Source organism: Charadrius vociferus, unplaced genomic scaffold (genome assembly GCF_000708025.1).
Source record: "Charadrius vociferus isolate BGI_N301 unplaced genomic scaffold, ASM70802v2 scaffold14, whole genome shotgun sequence".
Taxonomy (NCBI): Eukaryota; Metazoa; Chordata; class Aves; order Charadriiformes; family Charadriidae; genus Charadrius; species Charadrius vociferus.
The window spans coordinates 10,466,627-10,494,149 of NW_009648876.1; the positions used below are offsets into that span (position 1 = coordinate 10,466,627).

General features: G+C 44.1%; 2 protein-coding genes across 2 annotated transcripts in view; one reads left to right on the forward strand and one right to left on the reverse strand.

The window, feature by feature from the left end:
• The window catches only part of ANGEL1 (angel homolog 1 (Drosophila)), a 12,141-nt gene extending 9,214 nt beyond the window's left edge, over window positions 1-2,927 (reverse strand). The window contains exons 1-2 of the mRNA XM_009887047.1: window positions 2,786-2,927; window positions 1,840-2,235 (exon numbers count right to left, since the gene is read on the reverse strand). Of these exons, the coding sequence (XP_009885349.1) occupies window positions 1,840-2,235; window positions 2,786-2,927 (538 nt within the window). The remainder of the gene's footprint in view (window positions 1-1,839; window positions 2,236-2,785) is intronic.
• Window positions 2,928-6,225: 3,298 nt separating this feature from the next.
• Window positions 6,226-23,553, forward strand: LRRC74A (leucine rich repeat containing 74A). The gene is made up of 13 exons (XM_009887048.1): window positions 6,226-6,343; window positions 7,557-7,732; window positions 8,378-8,485; window positions 9,145-9,241; window positions 9,663-9,712; window positions 10,500-10,581; window positions 12,242-12,327; window positions 12,675-12,869; window positions 16,389-16,484; window positions 20,058-20,201; window positions 21,378-21,485; window positions 22,103-22,188; window positions 23,478-23,553. Exons 1-13 carry the CDS (start codon window positions 6,226-6,228, stop codon window positions 23,551-23,553), a joined length of 1,422 nt encoding a protein of 473 aa, XP_009885350.1.
• The last annotated feature ends 3,970 nt before the right edge of the window (window positions 23,554-27,523 follow it).

Consider the following 27,523-nt stretch of genomic DNA (forward strand, 5'->3'; position numbering starts at 1 on the left):
GGCGGTGCCCGCCCCGCTGTGGGGCAGAAGCGCAGCCGGGGCCCCGCACCCGGCCGGGCACTGCGGTGGCGCCCGGCAGCACTGGGAGGGTGAGGAGTTGTGACCCTAAGCAGGGTGACAGCAGATTTCTGGCCGTGCCACCCTGACATTTGTGTTTTCAAACAAGAGTTTTCACACCCACCCCCGGTCCCTGTTCTCTGGAAAGTCAAACAGAAAGGAAAATTGCCAGGATTTCCCCCCCCGGAAAGCTGCCAAGTAAATAAAGTCCCATTTGCTCCAGACGAGTTAATAATTACAGAGGCTTTGCAAACACAGTTGATGATAGTCAAGGTTTGGCTGAGCACGGCCTGCACGTGGGCAAACGCCATTGAGGGTGGGTGAAATCTCCCTCGGTGTGCCGCCCGCCACCCAGCACAGCTCTGCCACATCGCGGCCTCTCACCCCGTGGGCCCTCAGCACACTGTGGCCTTTGCAAGTTGATATCCGGCACGTGTGGCAACCAGACAGTTTCATATGAAAAAGAGAAGTAATCGCTGAAGTCCACGTTTTTACTGTTTTGCTTTGTTCCACATTCAAATGTGTACAACATCTAAAGGCAAACAGATCGAACTGAGCACTGCTGCGGCTTTTTACACCAAATACACGATTCTCATGTGTGGTCTCGGTAGCCTTCTTTCAAACTCTTTTTTCAGATGGGCACTTGCAATGAAGTCAGGTCTCGTGTCCTCCCTGCTTTCTGCGCTGGCAAGTGCTGCCAAACTGCTCCCTTGATGGTGACCAGCTGCTGTCTCCTGGGTTATACTTAGACAAAACACTTTTTGAGGGACAACCTGCCTCTTACCCTATCTGTGTATGGTGATTAGCACAATGGGTGTCCACAGCTAGGATCTGAGCTGATGTTATAATATATACAAATAATAATCCCACCAGTCTTGTTTTCAAATCCCCAGTTATAAAACATGATGGACCATAGACACAGTGACTTGTCTCAAATCCCACAGATGTCTCTGGCAAAGCACAGAACTGGACTGTGGTCTCTGGTCTCCTGCTGCGGCAAGCAAACCTCTGGAACCGTCACTGGTTTCTAATCAGAAAATTAAGGGTGTTCTCCAGACGAAGGATCTGCCGATAACTGGGGTATTTAAAACAAGGCTGTTCTTTAAAAGGAAAGATCTAAGAAAGTATCTTCAGACCAACCCACATCAGGATAATCAGACTGAAATCAGAGAAGGATGTTAGCCCGTGCCACAAACAAGCAAGTATCCAGACAGCCACAGTTGTTTGGCCTGCACTAGAAAAAATATTTACAAACTTTGGCAACAAAATCAAAGCTGACAATGGTCATCTGCTTCAGGGTCAAAGCTTCCACTGGCTTTTTCAGCATTTTGTTCTAGATCCAAATATAACCCTAACACAGCCTCTAACGATTGGACTACTTGAGCGGTTTATGTAGAACCTAGGGGAATAAAACCGCTAAAAATACCCTATCCTTGGGGAAATGGACTTTTTCTTCCTCTCTGTATAGCCCATATTACACTGTGTAGGCTACATAAATTTCAAAATCTGCACGAGAGATTACGTTCAGTGAGCATCGCCCATAATGGAAAGATTTCTAAGTGTATGTCTTCTGCTCAACCTTTATGAGAAAGCCTCTTCTGTTACAGTTTTGGTTTTAGCCCCTTAGGAAAGGTCACAAAGTCCTTGGTATAAATGATGTAAAATAATAAGCACTGAACCAATTTTGGCACCAACAGGAGCTGGTGGGATGAATGAGTACTTGATTCAAGGCTCCATTGAGTGCCAACATGTTTACAAGCCACACTTTATTACCAAACCTACCAGGAATTTGGCAGTAGGGCAGTCTGAATCTGTTCAAGACTAGTAAGGCAAATACACTCCTTTTATCCTCATCTCCTTTAAGACTGTAACTGCCGCAGTCTGGCTTTCTCATATGGAATTGTACAAACTGAAATCTGAACTCAAAGGAGCGGAGAACTCTTAGCAGCAGCCTGGCGCGACACTCTGATACGTCTGGGGGGGTTTCACAGCCAAAACCGCAGCTGTTCTCCGTTATTGGGAGCTGATGGGATTCCAGAGCGAGGGGGTTTCCAGCACTGAATGTCACCCCTCGGAACTGGAATGTGCAGGCCAGGTCACAGAAGGGTAGCGGTGGCAGGATGCGGAGTTGGGGTGGCCGCAAGCTCTGCAGGGCTTTCTCGTGACACCTGGCCAGCTCTGCAAGGGGGAAATGGGATTCTCCTGTTCACAAGCAGTATAGATCAAGAACACAGATCTTACAAGTGGGACCATTCCTCTGGGAGATTCTTCAATTGTGGCCAAGTGGCTGCGCTTTTTGCATGTAGGTGTGAGGATCTTACAGGGTCTAGGAGGTGGCTGTGAACTCTTCATTTACAGAAGAGAAAAAGCAAATGAACGCACCGGACGCTGGTGGTGACACAGAGAACGAGTCTGAGAAGGACGCAGGTGCGCTGTTTAGTTACTAGCAAACTCACTTCAGAATAGTGAGAAATCACCAAAGGAAAATCTCCAGCACTCAAGAGGGACTGAGGTTGCTACAGGCTGATCACCAGGTGGGAAGGCTTCCCTTCCCCAGGCCAGGTAGCAACGAGGAGAAATGGGGTACCAGTGCCCTGACACGGGAGCTGCCATCCAGGAGCAGCTTGGAAAAAGTAAACTGCATCAGAAGAGGGTTTGCCAGTACCAGCTTCCAGGAAACTCCACCCAGCTGCCCCTAACTCCTACCGGAGATGTTGGAGCTCAGCACCTTGTGAGACCAGATCCTGTTCGAGCCCTCCATCACACAGAAGGACAGGCAGGGCGGGAGGGGCAGAAGAGTTTTCTGAACTTGCTGCTGTCAGGCTGTGCTGGTACACAGCAGAATCCAGCTCCGGGTCTGCTCGCAGCATTTTTGGTCTGACTTCCTAGCTTAGGGTAATGGTTCCTCTCAAAGTTCAAAGCCTCCTTTGGCCTGTCACTTAGTCATTACAAATTAATTTCTTACTTTCCTTCATAATGCAATTACTGTAAGGTAGTCGGGTATGCAGGACAACTTCTCGCTTTGGTTCCTGGCTTTCTATTTTCTATTTAAATAGAGTATAATACAATTTATGAATTATTATGTCATAATTTTCCCTAATGGTTGCCCTAATAGGTGAGATTCTTTATCAGATATTTTCTATTGTTTCAAAATTACATTTGTCTAAATATCCTTTCTTATTTTTCTGTAAAGGTAGCTCTGGGTGTTTTTCTGATCCAGCAATAATAATTTATTGCCTATTTGGGATTAGTCCCTTTTAGATAGCTTTTCTGCAAACAAGGTTTCTGTTCTTGGCTATGAACCCTTGAAACTTTCACTCCTTAAATGGGATCTGACAAAATTGATTATCTGCTATCAAGCCCAAACAATTATATTAAAATTAGTATTTCTCATGGGGTTTTGACAGTATTAACTTTAAAAGTATTATCACTAGGAAATACCCGGTCAGTTAATAGTTGGCTGCCATTTTCTCTTACATATTGGATTAAATAATAGTGGGTAAAATGCTGGCTGAATTTGACTGACAGTAGCAGCAAGGAGAATGGTATAATTGTTAATCCTGCCCTATTCCAGAGGCAATATGTTGTCAAAATGTCTGTTTGTTTTGCTGTTTTCTTGATCTAAATTATTTATATTGGGATGGAGAAAAAATATCTATATTTTATTTATTTATGTCTACAAATATCTAACATATTTATTTATATTTTTTCTAATAGCCTTTTGATATCCACAGTGGCATGACTTAAAATAGGAGATAAAGATTTGATACCCTTGACTAGATGACCAAGCTAAGGCACACACAGTTTTCTCCAAACCACAATAAACCTAATTTCTCAATTTTTCAATAAGTGACAACATTTAGGATATTAATTCCTAAATACTTTGCTCAGACACACAATCACGTGCCTCATAGCTGTTTCTTCATAGATTCGTTCAACACTTAATAGTCCCAAGTTAGTATGATAGCTTGACACATCACTGAATTAACTGATTCCTTACAGAATGTAAAAAAAATGCTTATATTTGAGCATTTACATTAGTATCGTTTTGTCTGCGTACTGCAAAATGCTATGTTCCATTTTAGGAGTTGTCCCAGTTGAGCTGTTACTCTGATGTATTTTGTATGCCAGATGTTCAGAATGAAAGAAGTGAGGACAACCTTCCTCTCACAGCTGAAATTCCTTAGTATATATCAATTAGATTTTATCCTGGCAGAGAAGAACAATTTGTTAAAATCTTCATCTGAGCTTTATGTCCATCACTAGTGATTCCAAGAGAGATCACTTCATTAGTTTAGCGGCATGAACTAGGACTTTGTTGCAATTCTAGGAAAAAGATAAGAAACATTTTCTCCACTCCACAGAGCTTTTGAAGTATAAATTGCTAGTGTGATAGATCAAATACTTGTCCAACACAAATGAGGGGACAACATAACGCAACGTACCTAGACAACAGGTATTGTTAACCTAGCACGAGAGAAGGGATTTGCAGTTACCTGGATGCATCCCTCACAAGTTGCAGATCAAACCATGGAGTGAACTCCCCTCTTAGCTCCTGGTTTGTGACTGGTACAAGTCACGCATGAAGCAGGTTGACCAGAAAGCTGTGTCTACAGCCCCAGCACCTGGGGAAAGGAGAGGGTGATAAAGGAGTCCCCAGACCCATCACTTTCCACTGCATTGGTTTTAACACCAACAATCATGATTCAACATTTTTCAAATTTTTGCTTGAATGACAGTATTATTTTCTGTATCAGTGCCACCTTCTACAGCTTCACAGAGGTGCAGGGACCACTTCTGGATCTACCTCAGAAGCCTCAGTCCACACACTGCAGGACGGGCTGACGTACTGGGCATATGACAGCCATGTTATTGGGGGATGATACAGTCTGGATGGGTTTTGTATAGCACAGGCAGTCTGTTCCCCAGAGTGGGAAGTTTATTTTTATCAGGATGTCCAGCATTGTAGGGCCATTAAGCAAAGAGCATCAGTAGGTACTGTCATAATGTCCCAAATCTTTGGTTCTACTTGTCTCATGAGTTCTTCACATGGGATTTAGACCTATTTTTACCATTTCTTTTGTCTTTCTAACACTGAAGTAATGAAAGTAAACCCATCATTTGAACAAATAAAGTCTGGCAAAAGGAGAAGGTCTTAATGAAGGAGCTGCAGCTGCAGGGATGTTGAAATGCGGTGATGTGGCTGCCAGCTGGCCAGTCTTTCCCTCACATAGGTCTGAATGAACAGCCAAACTTCAAGCTCCACGTCAAACATCAATGCTAAGTGACACCCAAGAAGGGTACAAAAGTACAGGTCAATAGACTGGAGCTCTAAAGGGAAATAAGGAGTAAGGGAAGAAGGTAGTAAAAGCAGTGACAAGGAATGAAAAGGAAGATTCAGAGTAGGAAAGAAATATGTATTGTGTTATTAGCCAGAAATTACTTTGGCAATTACTCTTCATTATTTTTATATGCATTTATTCCTCTTCAAAAGGAATTTTCCAAATTCTTCTTCTCTCTAGCTGTAAAATAAATTATGAATTGCGGGCAAGAGAAGCTGTATCACTTCCAGTGGGTCTAGTTACACTCAGTCCCAATATACAATAGCATTCAAACGCTTTCTCTTCTGTCGTGCTGGAAGAGTACTACAAAGCATTCCCAGTCTGATCACAAAGTCAGCCAACAGTGTCCTGCCTGTGCCTGGGGAAGGGTGAGTCAGTTCAGGACAGCGAGGAGGATCCCGCATGGGTTTGGCTTGTAGGTCTGTGGGGAGATGGGATGAAGAGGAGAAATTTGCTTTGCCTGGTGGGCTCAGAAATTGAGAAAGGGGAGAAAAGTAGCTCATGAAGGAACAAAGACCTAATGCGGGACAACTGTGAGTCCCCTGCACATGGCCTGCAGAGTCTGGGGAGGGCTTTTTCTGAAAGCTGCCAAGCCATGGCCGCTGTGCAGATCTGCAGCCTCAGAGTGAGCCCATGCCCACACCAGGGCCAGCACCGCATGCGTACAATGCCCAGGGAGCAGTGGGCATGAAGCGGGGCTGGGGAAGGAGTGCATCTGCAGCATGTCGCAGAGGGGCGCAGGCTTCAGTGAGAGCAGTGAGAGGTCTGTCACATCCAGGGAGTCACATCTCTGCTGGGCGTGCATTGACTAAATGAATCTGTTTGGATGGCAGACCAGAATGAAGAGACGTCCAATACCAGTGAGACTCCAGAGTCTGTGTCGCTGGCTGATGCCTCAGCAGAGAAGGCCACAGAAGGCTCTGACACTGACCTAGAGGTTGAAGGTGAATGTTTTTTGACAATCTGCCCTCCCTAGCCTTTCTCTTACAGTAAGAGCTGTACCTACCAACTGGTATGTATCCAAAATGGAGACCAAGGACACAACTCTGCCAGGGTCCTGACAACCACACATAATCTGGCAATTGATAAAGGGGGGAATTTCCCTCTAAGGTCTCTCCCTATGATGCCAAGCATCTTCCTTCAACTGCTTTCTATAGACTATTCCTTTGTTCTTTCTTCTCTCCTCTCGTCCTTAATAACCAACGTTACCAGACCAGCCCGCTGCCTGGGCAGCAGGAGCAGCTAGCTGAAACCAGGGATGGGACTGAGGCACTGGTTTTGTGCTCCTGATGAAACACTGCATAGCAATTGCGGTCTGCGTACTATAGGTTTGCCACAACTGTCCTAGACTTTTCTGGTGGCTCTCCTCTTATCTCCTGCCTAGTAAAGTCAGTCCTCTGGCTAAACAAGTCTTGCACGCATTTTTATAACAGTAGAATTTGTCCATAATTTAGGAGAAGAACTTTTTAACTTGTAATAAATGGAAGGAAAATAAAAAACCATAAGAATGCAAGAAAAAACAAGACATTTTTGTTAGAGGCCTCAGATTGAACTGGAAAATGGCTTTGACGAGAGGGGAATTTGTCTTGAGGTCAGACCATTGAATGCATATAACAACATCAAGAAATATGAGCTCTAAGTATGGGGTTTGATGAAGGAATTCCAAATGACAGGTTTTTGTGGAAATACAGCCGCCAGCTGCACTGATATGTCTCACTGCAGCTGTGTCAACAACACCCAATGGCCAAGATGAGAATGCTGGGATTCTTTCTGCTGGTTGTAAGCCAAAATGTTCTGAGCTGCCCTAGCTCTGCTGGCAATATCAGCTGTGTGCTTCAATTAAGATTTTTAAGGAAAAAAAAAAAGGTTGAAAATGTTTTTGCCTGATGTCAAGAATTCTCAATTACACTAAGAAAGATTTAGTCACATTGCAGACTGGTGAGAAGCTACAGCAAGTCACTGGCGGAGAAGCAAGGAGGAGACATTAACTCTTGGAGGTCTGGGATAAAGGAATGGGGAGAACCAGGGGACAATAACCCTTTAAGAGTAAAAGCCTACTGTTGTTGCATTCTGTCACTTAATTTTATTAAGTTACTTAATTTATTTAAAAGAGGAGGGAGGACATGCACCACTCATCAATATACTTTTTCTCTGTAGATCCTGAGAAGACCTTTGTGGGCATTACAGGCACAGAGCTGTACTTGGAAGCATGCAGGCTGATGGAGGTGGTGCCTGTCTCACACTTTATTCAGAACTTGGCCAAGCCTTATATAAACCTGAACCACCATGGTCTAGGACCCAAAGGTGTCAAAGCCATTGCTATTGCTCTGGTGGTGAGTATCCAGTAAGAGTGGGGCCATTGTTCCCAAGAACGATAGGCATTTTAGACCTCTCTCAGGCCTGGAAGCCATCACTGAGTACACAGTGTGGGAGAAAAAGCCATTTTATCTTCCCCATAGGAGCTCTGAGCATCCCTAATGTTTCTAATCCCCTGAACAGTAAAGTCTTGTGTGGCAACTGCTGACCCTTGCTAGAGTGACCCCCAAGAGCAAACTGATGGTCTTTCATGGGACACAAGTCCCCAGTGCTCCTATTCCAGGGGTTAGGAGCCAGAGGTAGGGCTGGAGGAATTGGTATCCCCCACTCTGGGTCCAGCGTAAGGATGTGCTACACTCCCCAGTGGACAGGCACAAGATACCTGAATTGGAGCTTGGATCTGAACCTGGGTCTCCAGGCTGGCAGAAAGCAATGGAAAGTCCTACCCACTCAAAACCTCTCCAAAAAAGCATCTCTTTTGTATGCCAACTCCCACTGCCATGGCTCTGCCACGTCCCCTGATCACTGTCCTACTCAGCATCTGCAATGCTTTCTGAGGTTTGGAGGAAATGTCCAGTGTCTGTTGAACTGAGGAAACAATCCCCTTCATTAACTTTTCAGCAGGTTTTTGTGTGCCTTTGTTTACCTTTGTGTCTTCCCAGTCCAATGCAACTGTCACCCATCTAGAGTTGGAAGACAACTGCATTCTGGCAGAAGGAGCCATATGCATAGCAGAGATGCTACGAGAGAATTCCTCCCTTCAAGAACTGGTACGCCATTACAATATTAACCAAATAACCATTGTTGCCATGCAAAAATATTCACATTCTGAAAGTCATGATATTTTATGCTGCTCTACTTTTAAAAAGCATCTGAAAAGCAGAAGTGTGCATGTGATGGCAGTCTGGTGAGCCTGGAACTGTTCTCTTCATTAGCAGATGTGATCATAATTACCATAACTAAGTCCTTCTAGTTCATGCTTAGCCAATGGAAAAATGTTTTGGTCAGGAACTTTCATTCTCCAATACGACATGGGGAAACTTTTCTAAACAGATTAAAGGAATAATGCAAAAACTTTCAGATATGAACTGGTAGGAATGTTCCTTCGATCTGAAACTGAGGTATACAAAATGCATTTTGAGAGGCTGTGGAATCTGTGTTACACTGGAATAAAAGATTCTTGCTGAAATGCCTCTTGGTTCACTGAAGACAAAGACCCATGTGAAACTGATGGCTGTAGGGCTTTATTCCTGTTAGGAAGAATACAGGGTTAGATGAACCTTTAACTCACATGTTAATTACTGTCTGGCTGACATTTCTCATATTGCTCATCTTGCATTATTCCCTTGATATCTTGGGCATTAGGAGGACAATAAAGCTAATTTATTCTTTGGACTCATCTTTTTTATCTTCCTTTCTTTCTTTCCAGAACATCTCCAATAACCACCTAGACACAGCAGGAGCTGAGGCCATTGCCAGTTTGCTTTTGGATAACTTGTCCTACCTCAGTGTTCTTCAGCTCTCAGGTGGGCTGTATGTAACAGTGATGGCAGTGGAAATGAAATAACATGTGTTTCATTCCAGTCTCTCATCCTGAGAATATTAGTCAGATTATGGGCAAAATCAGTCTCTCAGGTATGTCTCTGAGTTACCCAGAGTAACAGTGGAACCTAGATTTATAGTGATGTGATTAAATATTTGGCCTGCTCAACCTCCAGCACCTCTGAAAACCAGTCCCTTACAAGAAACTTAGATAGTTACTGGAGTGTCTCCCACACCTTGGGGTAATTCTAGTCTATGGAGCAAAGTGGAATAGTGACTAACTTCTTCCAGCCTGACAGGGCCATGATTAACTGGAGGTTCCACCTAAAAGCACAGCTTCCTGCAGACCCCAGCACAGCACCAAGGGAGAGCTCAGCGCTCTGTTAACATACTTTTCCTTCCCAGGAAACAACTTTGGAGAGGAGACTGCACCATACTTTGCTGAGGCATTAATGGTGAGTTACCTGAAATCCAAGGTCATTTGCAGCCCTTGCTGTGTAACAGGCTCTCCTCATCTTGAAGCTGCTGCTCGCTTGGCATGATTTCACTTGGCAATGCCCATATGATTTCCTGGCATAATTCTGCTAAGTGCCTCTTGCTTACTTCAGAAATGAGAGAGCCTGGGAGGACACAGAGCAGGATGGACTGCATTAACATTTTCTCAAGACAGCTGTGTGAGTCTGGCCGGGAAAGAAACCTTCAGGACTGTGTAACAGAACAACAGAATGACATCCGGGTGACAAAAAAATTTAAAGAAGCATAAATAACTCAACTTGCTATCATTTTGCAGTTCTGCAGTAAAACCAAGATGCTTGACTTCTCTGGTTAGTTCCCATCTCAAAGCCTCTGCATCATTTGGCACCACCAGAAGTTGCCCTGAAGCAAGGCCTTGACCTGAGATCAGAAAGTGCTCTTGGTCAGGGTGCAATGGTGGGAGTCAAAGAGGGGCAGGAACATCAATGCGGGATGTGGTGCAGGCCAGACATGAGCTGTGTGAGGGAAGTTTGCACAGCACAAAATCCCATTGCTTTTGCTGTTTTGGGAAGATAATCACTGTGACATTATATGCCTGACAGAGCTTTGTTTTGGGACAGGCAGTGCCACAATCTGCGTGCTGATGATCTCCCATGCACTAAAGTGTGTCTGATATCCCTCTGTTTCATCCTCATGTGGGGGCCTTGGCATGGCAGCTGGTTGCAGCTGGCTAGATCTCATCGTCTCTGCACATTTGTCTCTCTGCAGGGCAATTACCAAGTGAAGGAGCTGGATCTCAGCCACAATGAGTTCTCTGAGAAGGGAGGACAGCTTCTGGGACAGATGCTCGGTAACTTAATTTATTACTCCCACAAAGCCAGGAGTACAGGCACTGGGGGACTTGATGGCTTCAGCACAGTGAACATGTATTTCCTTCTCCAGCAAAAATGCCCCATGTCCTGGTGGACAGTACAAAAGATGGGGTTCCCAGATTTAGAGCTTCCTGCCTGGTCCACTGGCTCACCCTCATCACCACAGGTGACTCCAGCAACTATGACTAATGTATCAGAACACAAATGCAGGATGAGAAACAACAGTAACAGAACAGTCTGGGTCAGAGAGAAGAGAGATGAAAGAGAAGTCCCTCAGGGAGTATAAAGCAGAAATTGGATTTTACTAAAATCTGATAGGATCAGGACTGCTGTTTGTTTTAAGCTTTTGATTACGAAGTTCAGGCGTGATTTCAATTTTTCTTAAGTAGCCCAAACCCTAATGGTTTGAGCCATTGCACAGCAAGCAGCAAGGGAAACAGATTAGGAAGAAATAAAATTAAGCTGCCTAATTTATCTGTTCAGACAAAGTGAGATCCAGAGTGTGCTAGGAGCCCTGGAGAGGGAAAGCAAACAAAACAGTTACTGTCCTTCAGTAATCTCAGGTGCTATTAGTGCACTGGGAAAGACTTGAATGAATATCTGATGGCTCTTCTTCCCTCAGTATCTCCAACACACCCGCGCTGTGAGCAGTGTTTCTTGACCATTTCAGTAACACAGTGTCTTCAGTTTAATTAATGCTTTCCTTCTCCTGGTTCAGTATTTCCACTGATATGAACCTCTTTCTAATTACAGTCCATGTCTTTAAAAGATGGGTCAATTAAAATTGCAGTGAGGACAAGGCACTGTGCCCCTGCCTTGGACAAGCTTGCAGGCAATGCAGAGATCAGTACTAAAACTTGTGACCTTCCCAGCCAGTAAAAATACCTCTTCAAGTTTAAAAGTCTTACAGCTCTTCACTCCTTCCAGCTCTTCACTCCTTCCAGCTCACTTGAGGCAGGAGCAGCAGAGATTACAGCAGAATCTGTTACTTTTCTGTTTTGTTTCTTAAAGGAGTATTTTTAAGTCAGCCAAACTCACCATCTGCCTCCATCCAACCTCCCATCCATGGAAAATCTGGATAAGAAATTCTCTCTGAGAATGAGAAGCAAGTGTTGGCAGCAAGTGCTACCTCTCCCAGTGTCGCAGTAGACACAAATGAATTCACACGTACCCTGCTCTAAGTAGAACTTACACTGCGAGGTGTGCTATGCATGTGAATTGGCACTGGCACATATACAGCTGGGCACAGCTACCATATGAAGCTGAATTCCTCTCTTCTGCTAATCAAACATACGCAATGTGAGTCTTGATATTTTAGATGCGGCAAGGAGAATCCAGCCATTTTTCACAGTGAGAAACACAGTGTCTATTAATATGAGAAATTCTCCCTCTCTCTGCCTTCCTCCTTCACAACTTATTTTTTGTGTAAGCCAGAAAAAAAACCCATGTTCGCTTTCTGCTTGTGATCAACAGCCCATTCTCTGTTCTTTGGGTGCTGTGGACAGCAAAGACTGTACGTACCGCAATCGGGGAAGGCTGTTGCTGAACCCCCAGCAAACTTTCTTTTAGTCCCTAAGCATGGGTCAGCAGCTGTGTCCAGACTATTCATGAGCTAACGCCTCAGTTTCTCTCTCCTAGCCAGCAACACAACACTGGAGATTTTGGACCTGAGCTGGAACCACCTGAGGAGGAAGGGGACAGAAGCACTGGGCAGAGGTCTCAGGGTAGGAATGTCCCTGTTTTATGATACCCTTCACAGTGATTATTACCAGGAGCTGGTGGAAACGCTGATTGGAAACTCAAATCCATGACGTCTGAGCAGGATTCAGTAGCTCTAGCAAGGCTCATCCTGTTGACAGTGGCAGTAAGCGCCAGGAGAAAGACTAAAGTGGTTAGTAGTTCTGGTGACGTAGGTTGATGGACAGAGCCTGATGACATTGCAGAGATGTTGGATTCATTGGGGTGCCTGGGTGTGACTAGAGGGATGCTCCTGTCTCAGCCAGGCAAGAAAGGGTAGAGTGGTACAGAAGATGCATGTGAAGTAGCTAAGATCCCTCTTCTCTCCCTGCAGGGCAATGGTACACTGAAAATACTCAACCTTTCTTGGAATGGCATTGGCAACGAGGGAGCACTGGCCCTAGGAGAAGCTCTCAAAGTCAATAACGTGCTGGTTCACCTGGATATCAGCAACAACCAGATCACCAACGAGGGAGTGAAGAAGCTCTGCAAGGGCCTTGAAGTCAATGAAAAACTCAAAATCCTGAAGGTAAAATAAAGCCCAGGCATAACTAAAGGAATAAATAGAAGGAGTAGAAAGATTTGAGTGAGGAGGGACAGAAAAGAGAGATGAGATGTCTGAGCTAGAACTGGAGGAAATGAGTATTGCTCTGCGTTGAACGTCAGAAGAGTGGAAGGAAATTCCATCCCATTAATTTCTTCCAGGGCAACTAAATTGCACTGTTCCCGCAAAAAATCCCCCAAGGACTGACTTGGCATAACCCCACATCCATTATCACCCCAAAGTGGTTGATTCCAGTTATGTCTAGTCTCAGTCAAGTGAGAACCTAGGTATTCAATGTGTCCAGCAGAGAGCCTAGGCATTCAAGAGGTGTGCATATAAACATAAAATGTAGCTGTGAAGGTACATATAGCATAGAATCACAGAATTGTTTTCGTTGGAAAAGACCTTCAAGATCATCAAGTCCAACAGTTAATCTAGCACTGCCAAGTTACCACTAAACCATGTCCCTCAGCACTATATCTACACATCCCTCCGGGGATGGCGCTTCAACCACTTCCCTGGTCAGCTTGTTCCAATGCTTGACAACCCCTTCAGTGAAGAAATTTTTCCTTATATCCAATCTAAACCTCCCCTGGTGCAACTTGAGGTCATTTCCTCCTGTCTTGTTGCCTGTTACTTGGGAGAAGAGACCAACACGCTCCTTGCTACAACATCTTTTCAGGTAGTTGTAGAGAGGGATAAGGTCTCCCCTCAGCCTCCTTTTCTCCAGGCTAAACAACCCCAGGTCCCTCAGCTGCTCCTCATAAGACTTGTGCTCTAGACCCCTCACCAGCTTTGTTGTCCTTCTCTGGTCACACTCCAGAACCTCAAGGTCCCTCCTGCAGCGAGGGGCCCAAAACTGAACACAGTACTCAAGGTGCAGCCTCACCAATGCCAAGTACAGGAGGACAATCACTTCCCTAGTCCTGCTTGCCTCTCTGTTTCTAATACAAGCCAAGATGTTATTGGCCTTCTTGGCCACCTGGGCACACTGCCTATTCAGTTGGCTGTTGACCAACACCCCGAGATCCTTCTCTGCCAGGCAGCTTTCCAGCCACTCCTCCCAAGCCTGTAGCGCTGCGTGGGGTTGTTGTGGCCCAAGTGCAGGACCCAGCACTTGGCCTTGTTGAACCTCATACCATTGGCCTAGGCTCATCAATCCAGCCTGTCCAGATCCCTCTGTAGAGCCTTCCAACCCTCAAGCAGATCAACACTCCCACCCAACTTGGTGTGTCATCTGCAAACTTACTGAGGTTGCACTTGATCCCCTCATCCAGATTGTTGATAAAGATATTAAACAGAACTGGCCCCAGTACTGAGCCCTGGGGAGCACCACTTGTGACCGGCCGCCATCTGGATTTAACTCCATTCACCACCACTCTTTGGGCCCGGCCATCCAGCCAGTTTTTTACCCAGTGAAGCGTATACCCATCCAAGCCGTGAGCAACCAGTTTCTCCAGGAGAATGCTGTGGGAAATGGTGTCGAAAGCTTTACTAAAGTCTAAGTAGACAACATCCACAGCCTTTCCCTCATCCACTAAGCAGGTCATCTTATCATAGAAGGGGATCAGGTTAGTCAAGCAGGACCTGTCTTTCTTAAACCCATGCTGACTGGGTCTGATCACCTGGTTGTCCTGCATGTGCCACGTAATGGCACTCAAGTTGATCTGCTCCATAACCTTCCCTGGCACTGAGGTCAGACTGACAGGCCTGTAATTCTCTGGATCCTCCTTCCAGCCTTTCTTGTAGATGGGTGTCACATTTGCTATCTTCCAGTCAACTGGGACCTCCCTGGTTAGCCAGGACTGCTGATAAATGATGGAAAGTGGCTTCATGAGCACTTCCGTCAGGTCCTTCAGTACCCTTGGGTGGATCCGATCCAGCCCCATAGACCTGTGCGTGTCTAAGTGGTGTAGCAGGTCACTAACCATTTCCTCTTGGATTATGGGAGGTTCATTCTGCACCTTATCCCTGTCTGCCAGCTCAGGGGGCTGGGTACCCAGAGGACAGCTGGTCTTGCTATTAAAGACTGAGGCAAAGAAGGCATTAAGTACTTCAGCCTTTTCCTCAGCTTTGGTCACTATGTTCCCCCCTGCATCCAATACAGGACGGAGATTCTTCTTAGTCCTCCTTTTGTTGCTAATGTATTTATAGAAACATTTTTTATTGTCTTTTACAGCAGTAGCCAGATTAAGTTCTAGTTGGGCTTTGGCCCTCCTGTGGGCCAAATGCGTATGTACACATAATATGTATTTCAACTTAAGGCAAAGATTTGCACTGAAGTTTGCAGGTGGGCAAGAGCGTGCCTTTCTCAGTGTGTTAATGATTTGCTAAAAATTTATTCAAACACAGGATAAACTGTCATTGCCACGTCAGGGCAATGCCACAGCACTACCTAAAGGAGAGGAATATTATCAAGTCCTGGGAAAAGAAAGCCAAAACTGCCTTCTAGTAAACTAGGGATCAATAATTCTGGAAAGGGCAAAACTGAATGACTTGCCAAGCTGACTTCCGAGGTTAGGGTTGAGAGCTAACATGTCTTCTCAATCGAAGATCATTCTCTAGGAATTCAGCTCAGAAAAGTCAGCTTGCTTACGAGCTGCACTCTCAGCTAGATCTAACATCATCATCCTGAGAGCCTGAAAATGGCAGTATGGTGGTTTAGGGGCATCTTTAAAGCTGTTCATGTAGGTGTGCCTTGGGACCCTCCTGTCCTTGTAAATCACTGCAACCACAACAGTCTTTGGGGCTGCTGTTTTAGAGTATGTAAATAAATGTGCCTGTTTGCTCTTAATGTGGCTCGAGGTAAGGTCAGGAGGTTACACCAAGGCATTCCTCTCTGTAGCTGCACAGATTGTCTCAGGAGCTGATAACACAAAGGACTTAAAGGAGGACATGTCTTTCTGCTGTCCAGTGTTAACCAAGAAAGTTTTCTTTCAAATAGCAGGAGTGGAGAGTGCACATGAAGTCCAAGGTGGGGGAGAGGTGCTGTTCACACACTAAGAGACGCACATGGCAATGCCAACCCCATAACACCAGATAGCTAGGCCTTGTAGGCCAGAGGCAGCTGATCAGCTTAAGCTCTCATCTGCGGTGCTGCCAAGAGGAGCCAAGGATATGGGAAATGTCCCAAGGGGCATACCCCCATCCAGAGGGGCCCTACTAGCAAGTACACATTCAAATGCAGTCCATTGCCTCAGCCTCTGCCCATCGTGTGACTGAACATGATCCACACCACATACTCCTGAGTGACAGATGCAAGGGACCTGATACGAGAGAAGCTGAGAAGGCAATGCCGCTGGGAAGTAGCATTGTGGAGTTTTGTGGGACAAAGACAAGAGATGGTGAGATAACAGACAAACCCATTGAAAGGGACCACAGTTATTCTACAGCCCTGCGGAAGAATGGGAACAAAGGGTCATCCCTGAAGTTACAGCATGGCTTCCGCCAGGGCATGAAATCCTCACTCTCACCATGTCTGGATCTATGTCTCTTCTTCTACAGATGGCAAATAATCCCCTGACTGTGGAAGGTGCCACTGCACTAGTTACATCTGTCAGAAAGAACCCCAAATCCGTGATGGAGGAGATCAACATCTCAGTAAGAGCTTATGTGCTGGAAAGCCTCCAGGACCATACACTATACATTTTTAGGAAGTGGGTGTATCACAGAGCTGTCCCCTTCCAAAACTGTTTTGAGACTTGCTGTTTGTTTAATTTATGCACAGCTATTAATAAAAACAGGCTACCATTTGACAGCCCTTCTAGGACCCATGTGGAAATTTAGACCCATGGGTCTAGACTTTGGTCTAGATCTGGAGAGAGGTGCCTATAGTATTACCACATTTCACTCCCTTCCATTTTGCAATAGCAGAACAAGAATAAGGAGTGAATTCCCACTGAAGAATGAATTCTCATCCCTCCAGGGTAGCCTAAGATGCTAGATACTGTGAAGTGCTTTGATACCCTGTCTGTATGTGTGAAGAGTAGAAGAAGATGGATGCTTCAAGGCATTGAAAGCAGAGCAATTTTATTATAAAAAAATAAAAACCACACAAAACAAACCCACAAAAAACACAGCAAACCATTAAAAGGCTGCTGTGGAAGGAAGAAAAAAATCAGAGGCCAAATCTTAGTATGGTACACTGTAGCAAGTCAGGAACACCACACATATTGTTGTAAACTCATGTGCTGCTTCTAAAATAAGAGACCCAGAAATGCTTCTGAGCTCCCGAGTGAGGGCAGGGGTTGCATTGCAGACCAATGCTGGGGAGAGACCATCAGTCCGCTCCTGGCCTTCCCATCCATGCAATGGTGCTTCATGGGAGCAGTTACAGAAAGCATCAGGGGCCTCAGGGCCCTCCATCCACCTTTGGGATCACCATAGTTAAAAGAAAGACCCTTTTCACAAAAATTAGGTTTGGGACTTGAAACATAAATAATATGTTCATACTTGAAATAAGCTAAAAAGAGTTCATGGGCAGTTTTGGAGACTTACGTAATGGTTTGTATCTAAGTTACATCTGCATGTATAGCTTTGTCCTGTGGAGACTGTATTAAAGAAAGAAATTAAAATAATGTAGAATAAATAATATTCATCTATGCTCTTTCCTGAGATTATCGAGGGCTTTCAACAAAGATCATGTGAAGAACAGCCATTCCTCGAGGGCAGACAATTTTTCCTGCATAAATTAAGATCAAAGAGAATTATTTGCCAAGTCTACAAGGAGTCAGGACTCATTCTGCAAAGGAAAACTAAAATGGGCTCTTTGGGGGTAAAGGACTTCATTAAAGTATACATGATTCTGCTAGTTTTATTACTAATAACCTAAACAATTCATAAACTTGGAAAGAGTAATGTATTTTAGCTAAATTCTGAGAAATTAAATTCTTGAAATGCATTTATTTAAAAGGGGGCACTCGAGAAATTTTGAGGCAAAGAGTTAATTAACATTAAGAAACTTCAATCCAATCTAAATCTCACTATGCATTTCTGCTCTTTAGAGTTAACAGATGCTGTCTTCACTTCACCCTTCAAAAAGCCTGAATTACCTGGCATTTTACAAGATAAATGGTCAATGGCATAAATTTACAATGACATTTCAGTATTCCAATCAAATGCTTGTAGGCAAACATCTAATCTGTCTGACAGACTTCATTCCACCTGTGATGTAGGGAGTCTTGCATTTCAATTCAGAGCATTTGCAACTATACAGCTCCGAAGATCTTATGCTGTCTTAAACCTTTAAGAAATTAGTAAAGGTTTTAATCTTTTATAGGTAACTTAAGGGAAGACATAAACAAAAGCCTCTTCTGCCCCTTTTCCCAGTGATAAATGTTTATCTTGACTTTTAAAGAATGAATAATTAATGTGTTTATAAGAGGAATTTTGAATAAGGATCATATCTAGAAACCTCTGCATGGGTTTGACAGCACTAGCAAAGGAGAAGCAATAGAAAGGCATGCTTTTAACAACAGTTCATTACTTCTGACAACATTTCTAAGCATGATTGTTCCCCACATTCTTTTCGTAATCTACTCTTTATAGGGCTTCAACTTTCAGATACTATCAAATATTTCATGGAAGTCACAAATCAACATAGCCAGCTCACGCTCATCTTCACCATCACAGTGCAAAAGAAAATACCATCTCTTTTCAGCTGTCTGTGCATTCTTTTTCTGGACTGTGAACTGACTGTGTCAAAGATGTAGAAACGCACAAGCTGGCTCCCTCCAGGTGCCGCCCGACCCCAGCACGGTTTGTTAGGCCAGACACGGTGCTTTGGCTGTGCTGCTTCTGAGGCTGCACTGGCGGTCCACTGGCTTTCTCATGGGGTCAAGCCCCGGCTGGCAAGCCTTGGAGAGAGCTGGCAGGCAGCAGAGCCAGCTCAAGCTTTCCTGTGCCGTGTTCCCAGGACTAGGGCACTCTGCTAGCGTGCATAGTGCAGCAATGTCTGAATGGCTTCTTCATAAAAGCGTTGGTGCTGAATGCAAGCTAGTAAACCCAGCCAGACACAGACTCATTCAAGACTGGCTTCGAGTAGTAACAGTCAAGAGCTCACTGCCTGGTAGATCATAAGCTAAGATGGATCTTAAGAGCGGTAGATCTTAAGCTTCTAAAAAAAAGCTGTAAGAATGTATCGGGAGACTTTGTAAATAAACTTCGGGAAAAAATACGGTGCTTGATGCCTTGGCAACCTCCCACAATGACAGAAAACAGAAACTTTCATGAATTTCCTGAACTGCCTTGACATTTCCAACAATTAAATATATAACTAACATAATACATGAACAACTCCCATCATGGTTATGAACAAAATCATAATCATATTTTTAAAAGATCAGTCAAAGCAAAGGCAAATTTGTCATAACTTAAATTTAGAAGAAAAAATTACAGTGACATCAATAATATTTGCATTGATAGTTTACTTTCTCATATCCCAAACCCCTAAATCATCACCCTGTGCTGCTGCCCATTCGTTAAGTACTAAGACAGAAAACTCAGTGTAAGCTCTGAAATGCTGAGCTATCACTACCCTGTTTGAAATTCTCAGGTAAAAACAAACGTCAGGTCTTGCACTGCCAACTGGAGCTTCCTATTAGGGTTACACAATGAAACTGAGCTTTACCAAAAGTTCTTTTCATCTGGAGACACCCAGACCCTTCCCAGATAGGTGCATCTTTCTTGTCCGCGCGATTGCTGGAGATACTAATCATTTTAGGTCTTGGATTATTTTTTTCTTCATTTTTGCATAACTCTGTGGCACATTTTCACCATTAACTGTACAACTTGCAAGGCTGCATCTTAACCAAATGGAGAGCAGACCCATGTAGAACTGTCTCAGGGATGAACATGAATCACTTCAATCACCTGACATAAGAGGTTTGCAGTGTAGACATTTACCTGATTATCATCTACCTTGCATTAAGCTAATTTCCACATAAATTGGTAGACCCTTTTCTGTCTCAGACATGGGAAAAGAGGAAGAAGACGACTTGTTTAGGGTCAGGCCTCCATGGGATTCCTGAAAGTAAAGAGTAGAGATAGGAGAAGTCATCACCCTTAGGAGAGAATGGTTAATGTTGACTTTAGATGGATTTGTGAATACAAACACGTCTTTGTTGCTCTTTGGGTGTCCACGTTGACTGTACTCTCCTTCCTCCTATGAACCAGAATGTGTTGGTGAACCAAACTTTCATCAAGTTGCTGGATTTGGTGTGTCAAACGCGTCCTGAACTAGATGTCATCTATGGTGAGATTGAAGGCTGTATCACCAAGATCCCCAAGCAGCATCCAAATCCCATGAAAGTGATTCAGGTGAGCTATGGAATTTGGGTCCACAGTTTCCCTGTACACAGTATACATGCTTCAACTACTTGGGGGGATGGAGGTCGGAAGGGGTAAGCTTTCTTCCAAGTGGGAAATTCAGCCAAGTTCCTTCAGAAAAGTGTATTCACAAAGGCTGTAACAATGTTCACATATCTCACTCCATGCAGACTGACTAAGCAAATCCTTTGATCTTCAGGAGAAGCTAATGTCTTGGGATTTGAAAGCACTGGGGAAAAAAGAATCTGAATAGATGTTTGTTCACTGTGTAAAACACAGTGATTAACTTCAGGTCTGATCCAAATCAGTGTCTATCCTCATCACAAGCCCAGCACAATAGCTGACTTTCACAGAACCCTTCACTGATAGTTGTGCTTTAGCATCAAAATTAATGTGCTTCATAAAAGTAGGATATGGTATTACCTTACAAACAAATACTGTAAATAGAAACTACTTAGCTTTTCAAGGTATGTAATTTCTATGGATAGCAGCAGATGGTGCTGTCTTCCTTGCTGAAAGGCAATGCAAGTACTTCAGCATCGCTGAGTTAAATAACAATTTTGCGCTACCAGCTTCACTGTGTTTCTTAGCTTCTGTGCACATTTTCAGCTAATTGGATGAGACCTTACTGTAGATATGGATTCAGATGAACTTAAGCAAAAGCTTTGGCCATTAGCTGACATCAAACAGTGCTGCTGTGCTTCACAGCTAGTGACACTCACACTAGCATGCCTTGCAGTTTCTAACAGGAGTTATGGTACTCAGATGTGTCCTCACTCAAGCAGATGGGAATTCAGAGAAGATAAACTAAGGTGATCAGAGATCTGGGGGCAAGGACTGTCTCTGGATTAGACAGCCTAGCCAAGCAGTGGCTGCTGGGGTAACGACCAAATAAGCATATGCAATTTTCAGAAGAAACAGGTTTACTACTGAGTCCATTTCAAGGTAGGGGGAGAAGAAGGTATAAATGAGAAGAATGGGATTAACCTGAACAAAAGGATTTTGTTCTGACAATAGTGTGGCTGCACAAGGAGTTACGGACTCGCGTATCTCAGTGATAGGCTGAGCAAAGGCAGGGTGACAGATAGAAGAATAAGGGGAGAGCTGGAGGCAGGTATCAGTAACTTTTTCATGGTTATGACCATGTTTTATCTCTGCTTCTCTTAGAACTACTTGAAAGAGCACAACCTACAACTCTGGGACTTTTTTAGGAATATTGACAAGGATGGAAACATGAAGATCCCTGTGGCAGCCTTCCGGAGAGCCATGATGCAGGTATGCCTCTGAAAGCAGGGCCAGGATGGCAGGTTACTGCTCTGGGGAAAAACTTCTGCTGCAGCATAGCCACAGGCCAGCCTTGCTGCTGACATTGTTCAGACCAAAAGATTAAATTCACCCATTGCAAAAGTTGAGCCCTGAACAAAAGTTGAGACCCAAAAGAAATGCTATGACATTCAATAAATACTGCAGATGGTATCAGTATCACAGGAGCCTTGTGTATCATAGAGGTCAGCTGTTTGTATAGGATATACAGGATCTTGATAGATAATTATGGCTTACTGCTATGGGAAAGTGAAAAAGAGATAGTTAAACCCTTGCCTCTACACACTGAGTAAACAGTTCTTTTCCTGCCAAAACCACCATGGTGCTTGGGATCAGTAGCAATGGTCAGCCAGCCATAGTGCTTTAAAAAAAAAAAAATGCAAAAAATTGTTATTTTAATCCTAAAAGAGTGAAACTGCCTCCCCAGCAACACTGTGGATTTTTTCCATCCCTTCTTCCATGCACCAGGCTATGTGCTCACCTTTAAAAGATGATGGGTCCCAGTATGATATGGAGGGTTTTCTGCTTGAAAATATGCAGGTTTGCTAACATTCATCTTATCCTCTTAGCAATCAAGCATTCCACTGGATCGAGACCAAACTGAGGAACTAGTGCGCAAGTTTGACCGAAATCGGACAGGGGTTGTGGACTATAGGTGAGTGAGTGACTTCACTTACTGCCTTAGCTTGTCTTTATTTTTTTTAATCTGGCTCAACACCAAATAAACATATCCTTATTCACTTTAGAAGGTGAAGGGACACATGTTTTTGGGCAGGCCATTACTTACCTAAGCAAAAGGTAGGTGAAATAACACCTTGCATGCTTAGAAGCCCTGCCGAGTCAAACTAGAAGTCAGTCCTGTTTTTCTGTTTGATAAACTTGCTGTGAGAGCGCAGAGATCTCAGAGCTGTTGGCATTTTCATTCATGCTCATAAGCCTGTGTGAGAAGCATCAGCTCAACACTCTCCTCCCCCTGAAGCCAGTGTAAGATTTGTAAAGACAGCATATCTGTGCCTTCAGACCTTTCTCTCCATCCTCAGGGATTCTTGTTTTTTTCTTTCTCTCTGATCCTTCTTCTTAGGAGACCTAGTTTTCCCTGGAAACCCACCTTCAATCTATAGAACTTTTCATTCTCTTGAAAGTGCCTCTTCCTTAGTGCCTGTAGCAATCATGTCCAAGTTCTGAGAGCCTGAGCAGTCAGCAGCAAACTCCTTGGAGGTTGTCAGTTGCTGCAGGCTAAACCGCTTGTCATTGGACCCAAAATTCTCCTTAGATTTCCCATCAGTTCTGACATGTGACTCATAAGCTGAAAGCCCAATTAATCATGCCCAAATATTCCCATCCCTCAGGACATATTGATGGGTTTAAATACATGCTGTAGTCTAGTTTTAAGGCTAGAAGCAATGGATCAATTTTGCAAATTTTTACCTCTTAGCTTCCTAATGTTTTCAAAGAGAAGCAAATTACTTCATTAGATCTGGTCTTTATTCCTTCGTATATATCGGTGCCATACTAAAAGCATCCATGCTCAGACACTAGACAGTCCTTACCTTGGTTAATCTTGAATCAGAGGTTACATGGGGTTCCCAAGTACTTTAGGCACAAATTACAGAACTGTGGTTAAGTAGTAAGCAAATTAGGAACCATTAAAACCCAATGGTCAGCAAAGACTTCATTTGGTGCCATTAATGCTCCTGAGTTGATATGTAGGAAAAAATAAATACTAATATATATTTTATCTAGCTGCTTAATGCATTTTAGCACTGTAGCATGTGTGGGAGTGGTAATATTCACCTTGTAGAAAATAGTCAGAAGAGTTGTGACCTTTGCTATCCTTACTGTTCCCACCTCAGGCTGTTTCCTCAAGGTCCTCTCAGCAGCTTTAAGATACCTGACCAGGAAGGTTCACTTTACTGAATTAATACTTTGCCTCTTTCTTTTCAGTCACTTAAAAGAGCAGAAGCCAGCACAGAAGCCTGTGGAAGGGGAAATCGAGGAGGAAAAGAAGGAAGAGCCATAAAAATGAAGCAAGGAGGCAGGTCAGACAATGAAAGATTGTAGGAGAAATACTGGAAGAAAGCTCAGAGTGGCCCTGGGCTTTGGGAGGCCCAACACTGGGGAGCTCTGATAGTCTGAGTTATTGAATATAGAAATAAAGTTCATGTTCCACCACACAGCAGGTTCCTATAGAGTCTAGTCCTTTTGGTTGAGGGCAGAAGAGATTGGTCCTTTGGAACTGGTTACCAAATCTGTCTCACTTTTCATGCTGACTACTACTGACTGATTTGCAGAGACAGAGACAAAAAGCGAGAATGGGGAAACCAAGAGAACTCGTTACTTCTATTATCCCCTTTCGAGGGAAAGCAGATGGACAAAGAAAGACTGAAGGAAGTGTTCTGCAGACAACCCCTACCAGACTTAGGGGCTCTGACACAGGGATCTTTGCAAGATGAGAAGAATTAAATTCATAAGAAACTACAGCTAATGTTGCTTAAAAAGTTATGGGTGATAAGAATTGTATTAAATATCTCCATGGGAAAAAATATGCTAGAAGTGTGGAAGCTGTAACAGATTTTAAATGGCTCAGATACCAAGCTGATTTTTTTAAACCAGTATTTAAAAAGAAGAAAAAGATTTCAACAATTCTTAAGAAGGAATGAAGGCCTTGTATGTATTAATATTTATACATATATAGAATTTATAAAATGCAAAAATATACAGATGTGCAGAGCCACAAGAAGTATATTTTGCCATGCGCGACTGCCAATATAGACTGTACCACCAAGAGACTTGGAAAACGGTGGCTTGTCTGGGAAGACCAGCCTTCAGTGGAAAGGAAAAGAAGCTGGTTACCATCTGGTAAGCTTCTGTGTGTTTCCCAGCAGAAAAAACAGCTGGAAAAAAAACTCTGAATTAGAGTTAAGGTGTCTCCAGTGCCTCATCAGAGGTCAACATGACTGCTGACATGACAGCATTGGTATAACTGCTCAGTAGTTATTCTCATTATGTGACCAACTGCTAGGCTTTAACTCGTTACCCCAGCAGGTCTGTGCTGTCTGATGTCTGTGACTCTTCCAGAACTTACTTGTGATTGCAGTCAGTGCCCCTTTCACATACGGAGTATGTGGGGTTTGAGATGAAGAATCAGAACAGCAGAGAGCATTTGAGATGCCCCATTCTTTGAGGTGTTCAAGCCCAGGTTGGATGGGGCTTTGAGCAACCTGCTCTGGTGGGAGGTGTCCCTGCCCATGGCAGGGGGGTTGGAACTAGATGATCTTTAAGGTCCTTTCCAACATAAACCATTTTATGACTCTATGACTGTATGATGTTAGGTAGTTTGCACATGTGGGGCATAACACTGAGGGGGTTTCTGTTCTCTCTTCCTTTCCTAACCATTCCTAAAATGTAATTAGCTTTTCTTGACTGTTCCTAAGCACTAAGGTATGTTTTCATAGAAGCGTACACCAAACCTGCAAGATGTTACTCCAGGATACGAAGGCTGGGGGGTGGAGAGGGGTGGGGGGTGGTCCATGCCCATTATTTTACAATTCGAGCTCACTTACTGCTAAGAAAGACCTACTGACACACTGCTCCCCGAGAGGCCAGGACGGTGCGGTCCCGGTGGGCTCGGGGGAAGGCGGCAGTGCCCGCGCTGGCCCCTAGGTGTCAGGCCAGCCCCGGCAGTGCCCGGCGCCGCCGCCCGCCCCCTCCCCGCTCTGCGGGGACTGACCCCCTGGGACCCACCGGCCATGCCCGGAGCCTACTCACAGCTCCTCTTCTGAAAGCTTCTTCGTTGCTTCTTTCCTGAAACGTACGACCAGCGGGAGCATCGTTTTAACCGTTGTGAGGCATTCCTCCACCATCCTGCTCCAGAGGCTGGTGGGTTGGTGGGCAGTGGACGTGGTACGTTTTGTGATGGACTCACTGGGTCAGTGGCTGAAGGACTGGAGATACCTGGCAATCGGCCCCTACCCATGTGGCAACTCTGACATCTCTTGTTGGCCCACGTTTGCGATGTGTACGAAGAGGTAACACTGCTGCAGGACAGTTTTAGTACCTCTTGGATCCACTGAAGTTACTGCACATCATTCATGGACCTGAGTGTAGTCACTCATCATTTTTCTGGAGAGGGCTGATGTTTAAAACAGGTCATCTTCTAGGATGTTCTTCAGTGGCTCCAAGTCTGTTGACCAAGTGTTCACCATCCAATGACCATGCCAGCGTAAATTATCTATGTGTCTCTCTCCCCCTCAGCCTCAGTAAATCCTTTTTTGAGTCTTTTTTTTTTTCAGTTTAAGAGGCATACAATGTAAATACCAACACGTGCAGGCTGAGAATGAAGGTCAGGGAGCTGGGAACACCTAATGATTTTATATTTGCACAAAAAGAGAGTAGGTTTTTTTTGGCATGACCAGCAACTATCGTACATGACAGAGAACAAGATCCCAGATTTTCCTCAAAACCAAGCCTCTTGGTTTATCAGCAGGCAGATGCTCTATGAGTCGGTTAAGTCATATCAGGGGTGAGAAGTTTCTCACTTGATTCCAGACTGGAAAATGTTTACGAAAGAACAATGGGATCTCGGGGTACCCAATGGCAGAGAGCAAAGGTCGTGCTTCACTGTCCCTACAGCACTGTGTTTGTTCTGCAGACAAGGGTGCACTTTGGCGTGGAGGAGTAGCACATATATACTGTTAAATATCTTCGTCTTTTCTTCCCACAGTGTCTTGGGTTTGTGTTGCATATGTTACACATGCATCTTTATCTCATGCAGAGTGCTGTTGTGTATTAGTCACGCATTACTATTCTGCTTAGGTTTACACAGAATTGGCTGCCCAACTAAACTGATTTGTCCAATTATCGCCCTTAAGATTCTAGATTAGCTACAGCCATCAAAACTCTTCTGTAAGAAAACAACATAATCGAATAGAGATGGGTACTGGCCTGCGGCAGGTGTGGCTTTTATTTATTTGAGTGTCCACTTAAACTGCAGACTCAACAATGATGTGGCAGCTAGATTGTACCATTACACCAGGAAAAACCTACAGGGAGATTGGATGGTTTCTTTCAGCTGAAGAGTTTGAGCCCAGATTTCCATTCCAGAAGGGTTCGATAAACAAATTTATCTACTTTGACAAACACAAAATCAAAAGAGACTGGACCTCTGGAAAGGAACTAGATGCAACATTCTGTCCAACTATGTGGCCTGATGCAACTAAAATACTAGCGAAAAACCAGAAGTGCTAGTGAAAATTTTAGTTCTCCAAAATCATACGCGAGCAGCGAGGTGGAGGGGTGTAGCTGTAGTTTGTATTGTTGCAGAGTCTCTCTGAGCACTCTCAGATCAATAAAGCTTTTTTAAGCTTGGTGGCAGCATTCGTCCCCTTGCTGGGAATTCAGGGATAAACTGTGGTAGATACTGAGCAGGGGCGGAGCAGGGGAGTGGAACATGAATTGCTTTGCTGATCCCGCACCTGTGAAATGCTGCAGAAGGAAATGGTTTGGCCAGCATAAATTAAGGCAGCTCTGAGACTCATCTAACATACCTCAGGAATTCAGCCTGCCAGCACAAAATTAGACAGTGCAGAAAGCTGGCTAAACATAATCTCTGTGTCTTCCATGGCTTGTAAGAGTGACACAGCCGAGTGACACTGTCAGATCTCTTCAATATTAGAAAGAAAATAACACTGTTTAAGCAACATGTTTTGAAAATACAGCATGCATACCAAAGTACTTAATGTGTTAGCTAGTTTAGATGAACCTTTGGATCCCTTGCAGGGGAAATAATCTTTTTGTTGTTCAGGCTGATTTCCTAGGTGCCACCGCAACACTTAGGACAACATATCATTGCATTAAAAAAGACACTGCTAGTCAGAATCTCTGGAAATCTCGGAGTAAGTATGAAGACTAACGTTATATGCCAAACTATCTCAGCTTGTTCATGTTGAAGATCTTTGATCTATCTAGCTGATCTGGCCTAAAGGTTTTTT

What these genes read in the sequence shown, in the direction of transcription:
- LRRC74A (XM_009887048.1), top strand. Translation starts at nt 6,226, where the DNA reads ATGGCAGACCAGAATGAAGAGACGTCCAATACCAGTGAGACTCCAGAG. An exon ending in ATTCCTCCCTTCAAGAACTG is followed by an intron (nt 8,486 to 9,144) that starts GTACGCCATTAC and finishes CTTTCTTTCCAG; the next exon opens with AACATCTCCAATAACCACCT. An exon ending in ACTTTGCTGAGGCATTAATG is followed by an intron (nt 9,713 to 10,499) that starts GTGAGTTACCTG and finishes GTCTCTCTGCAG; the next exon opens with GGCAATTACCAAGTGAAGGA.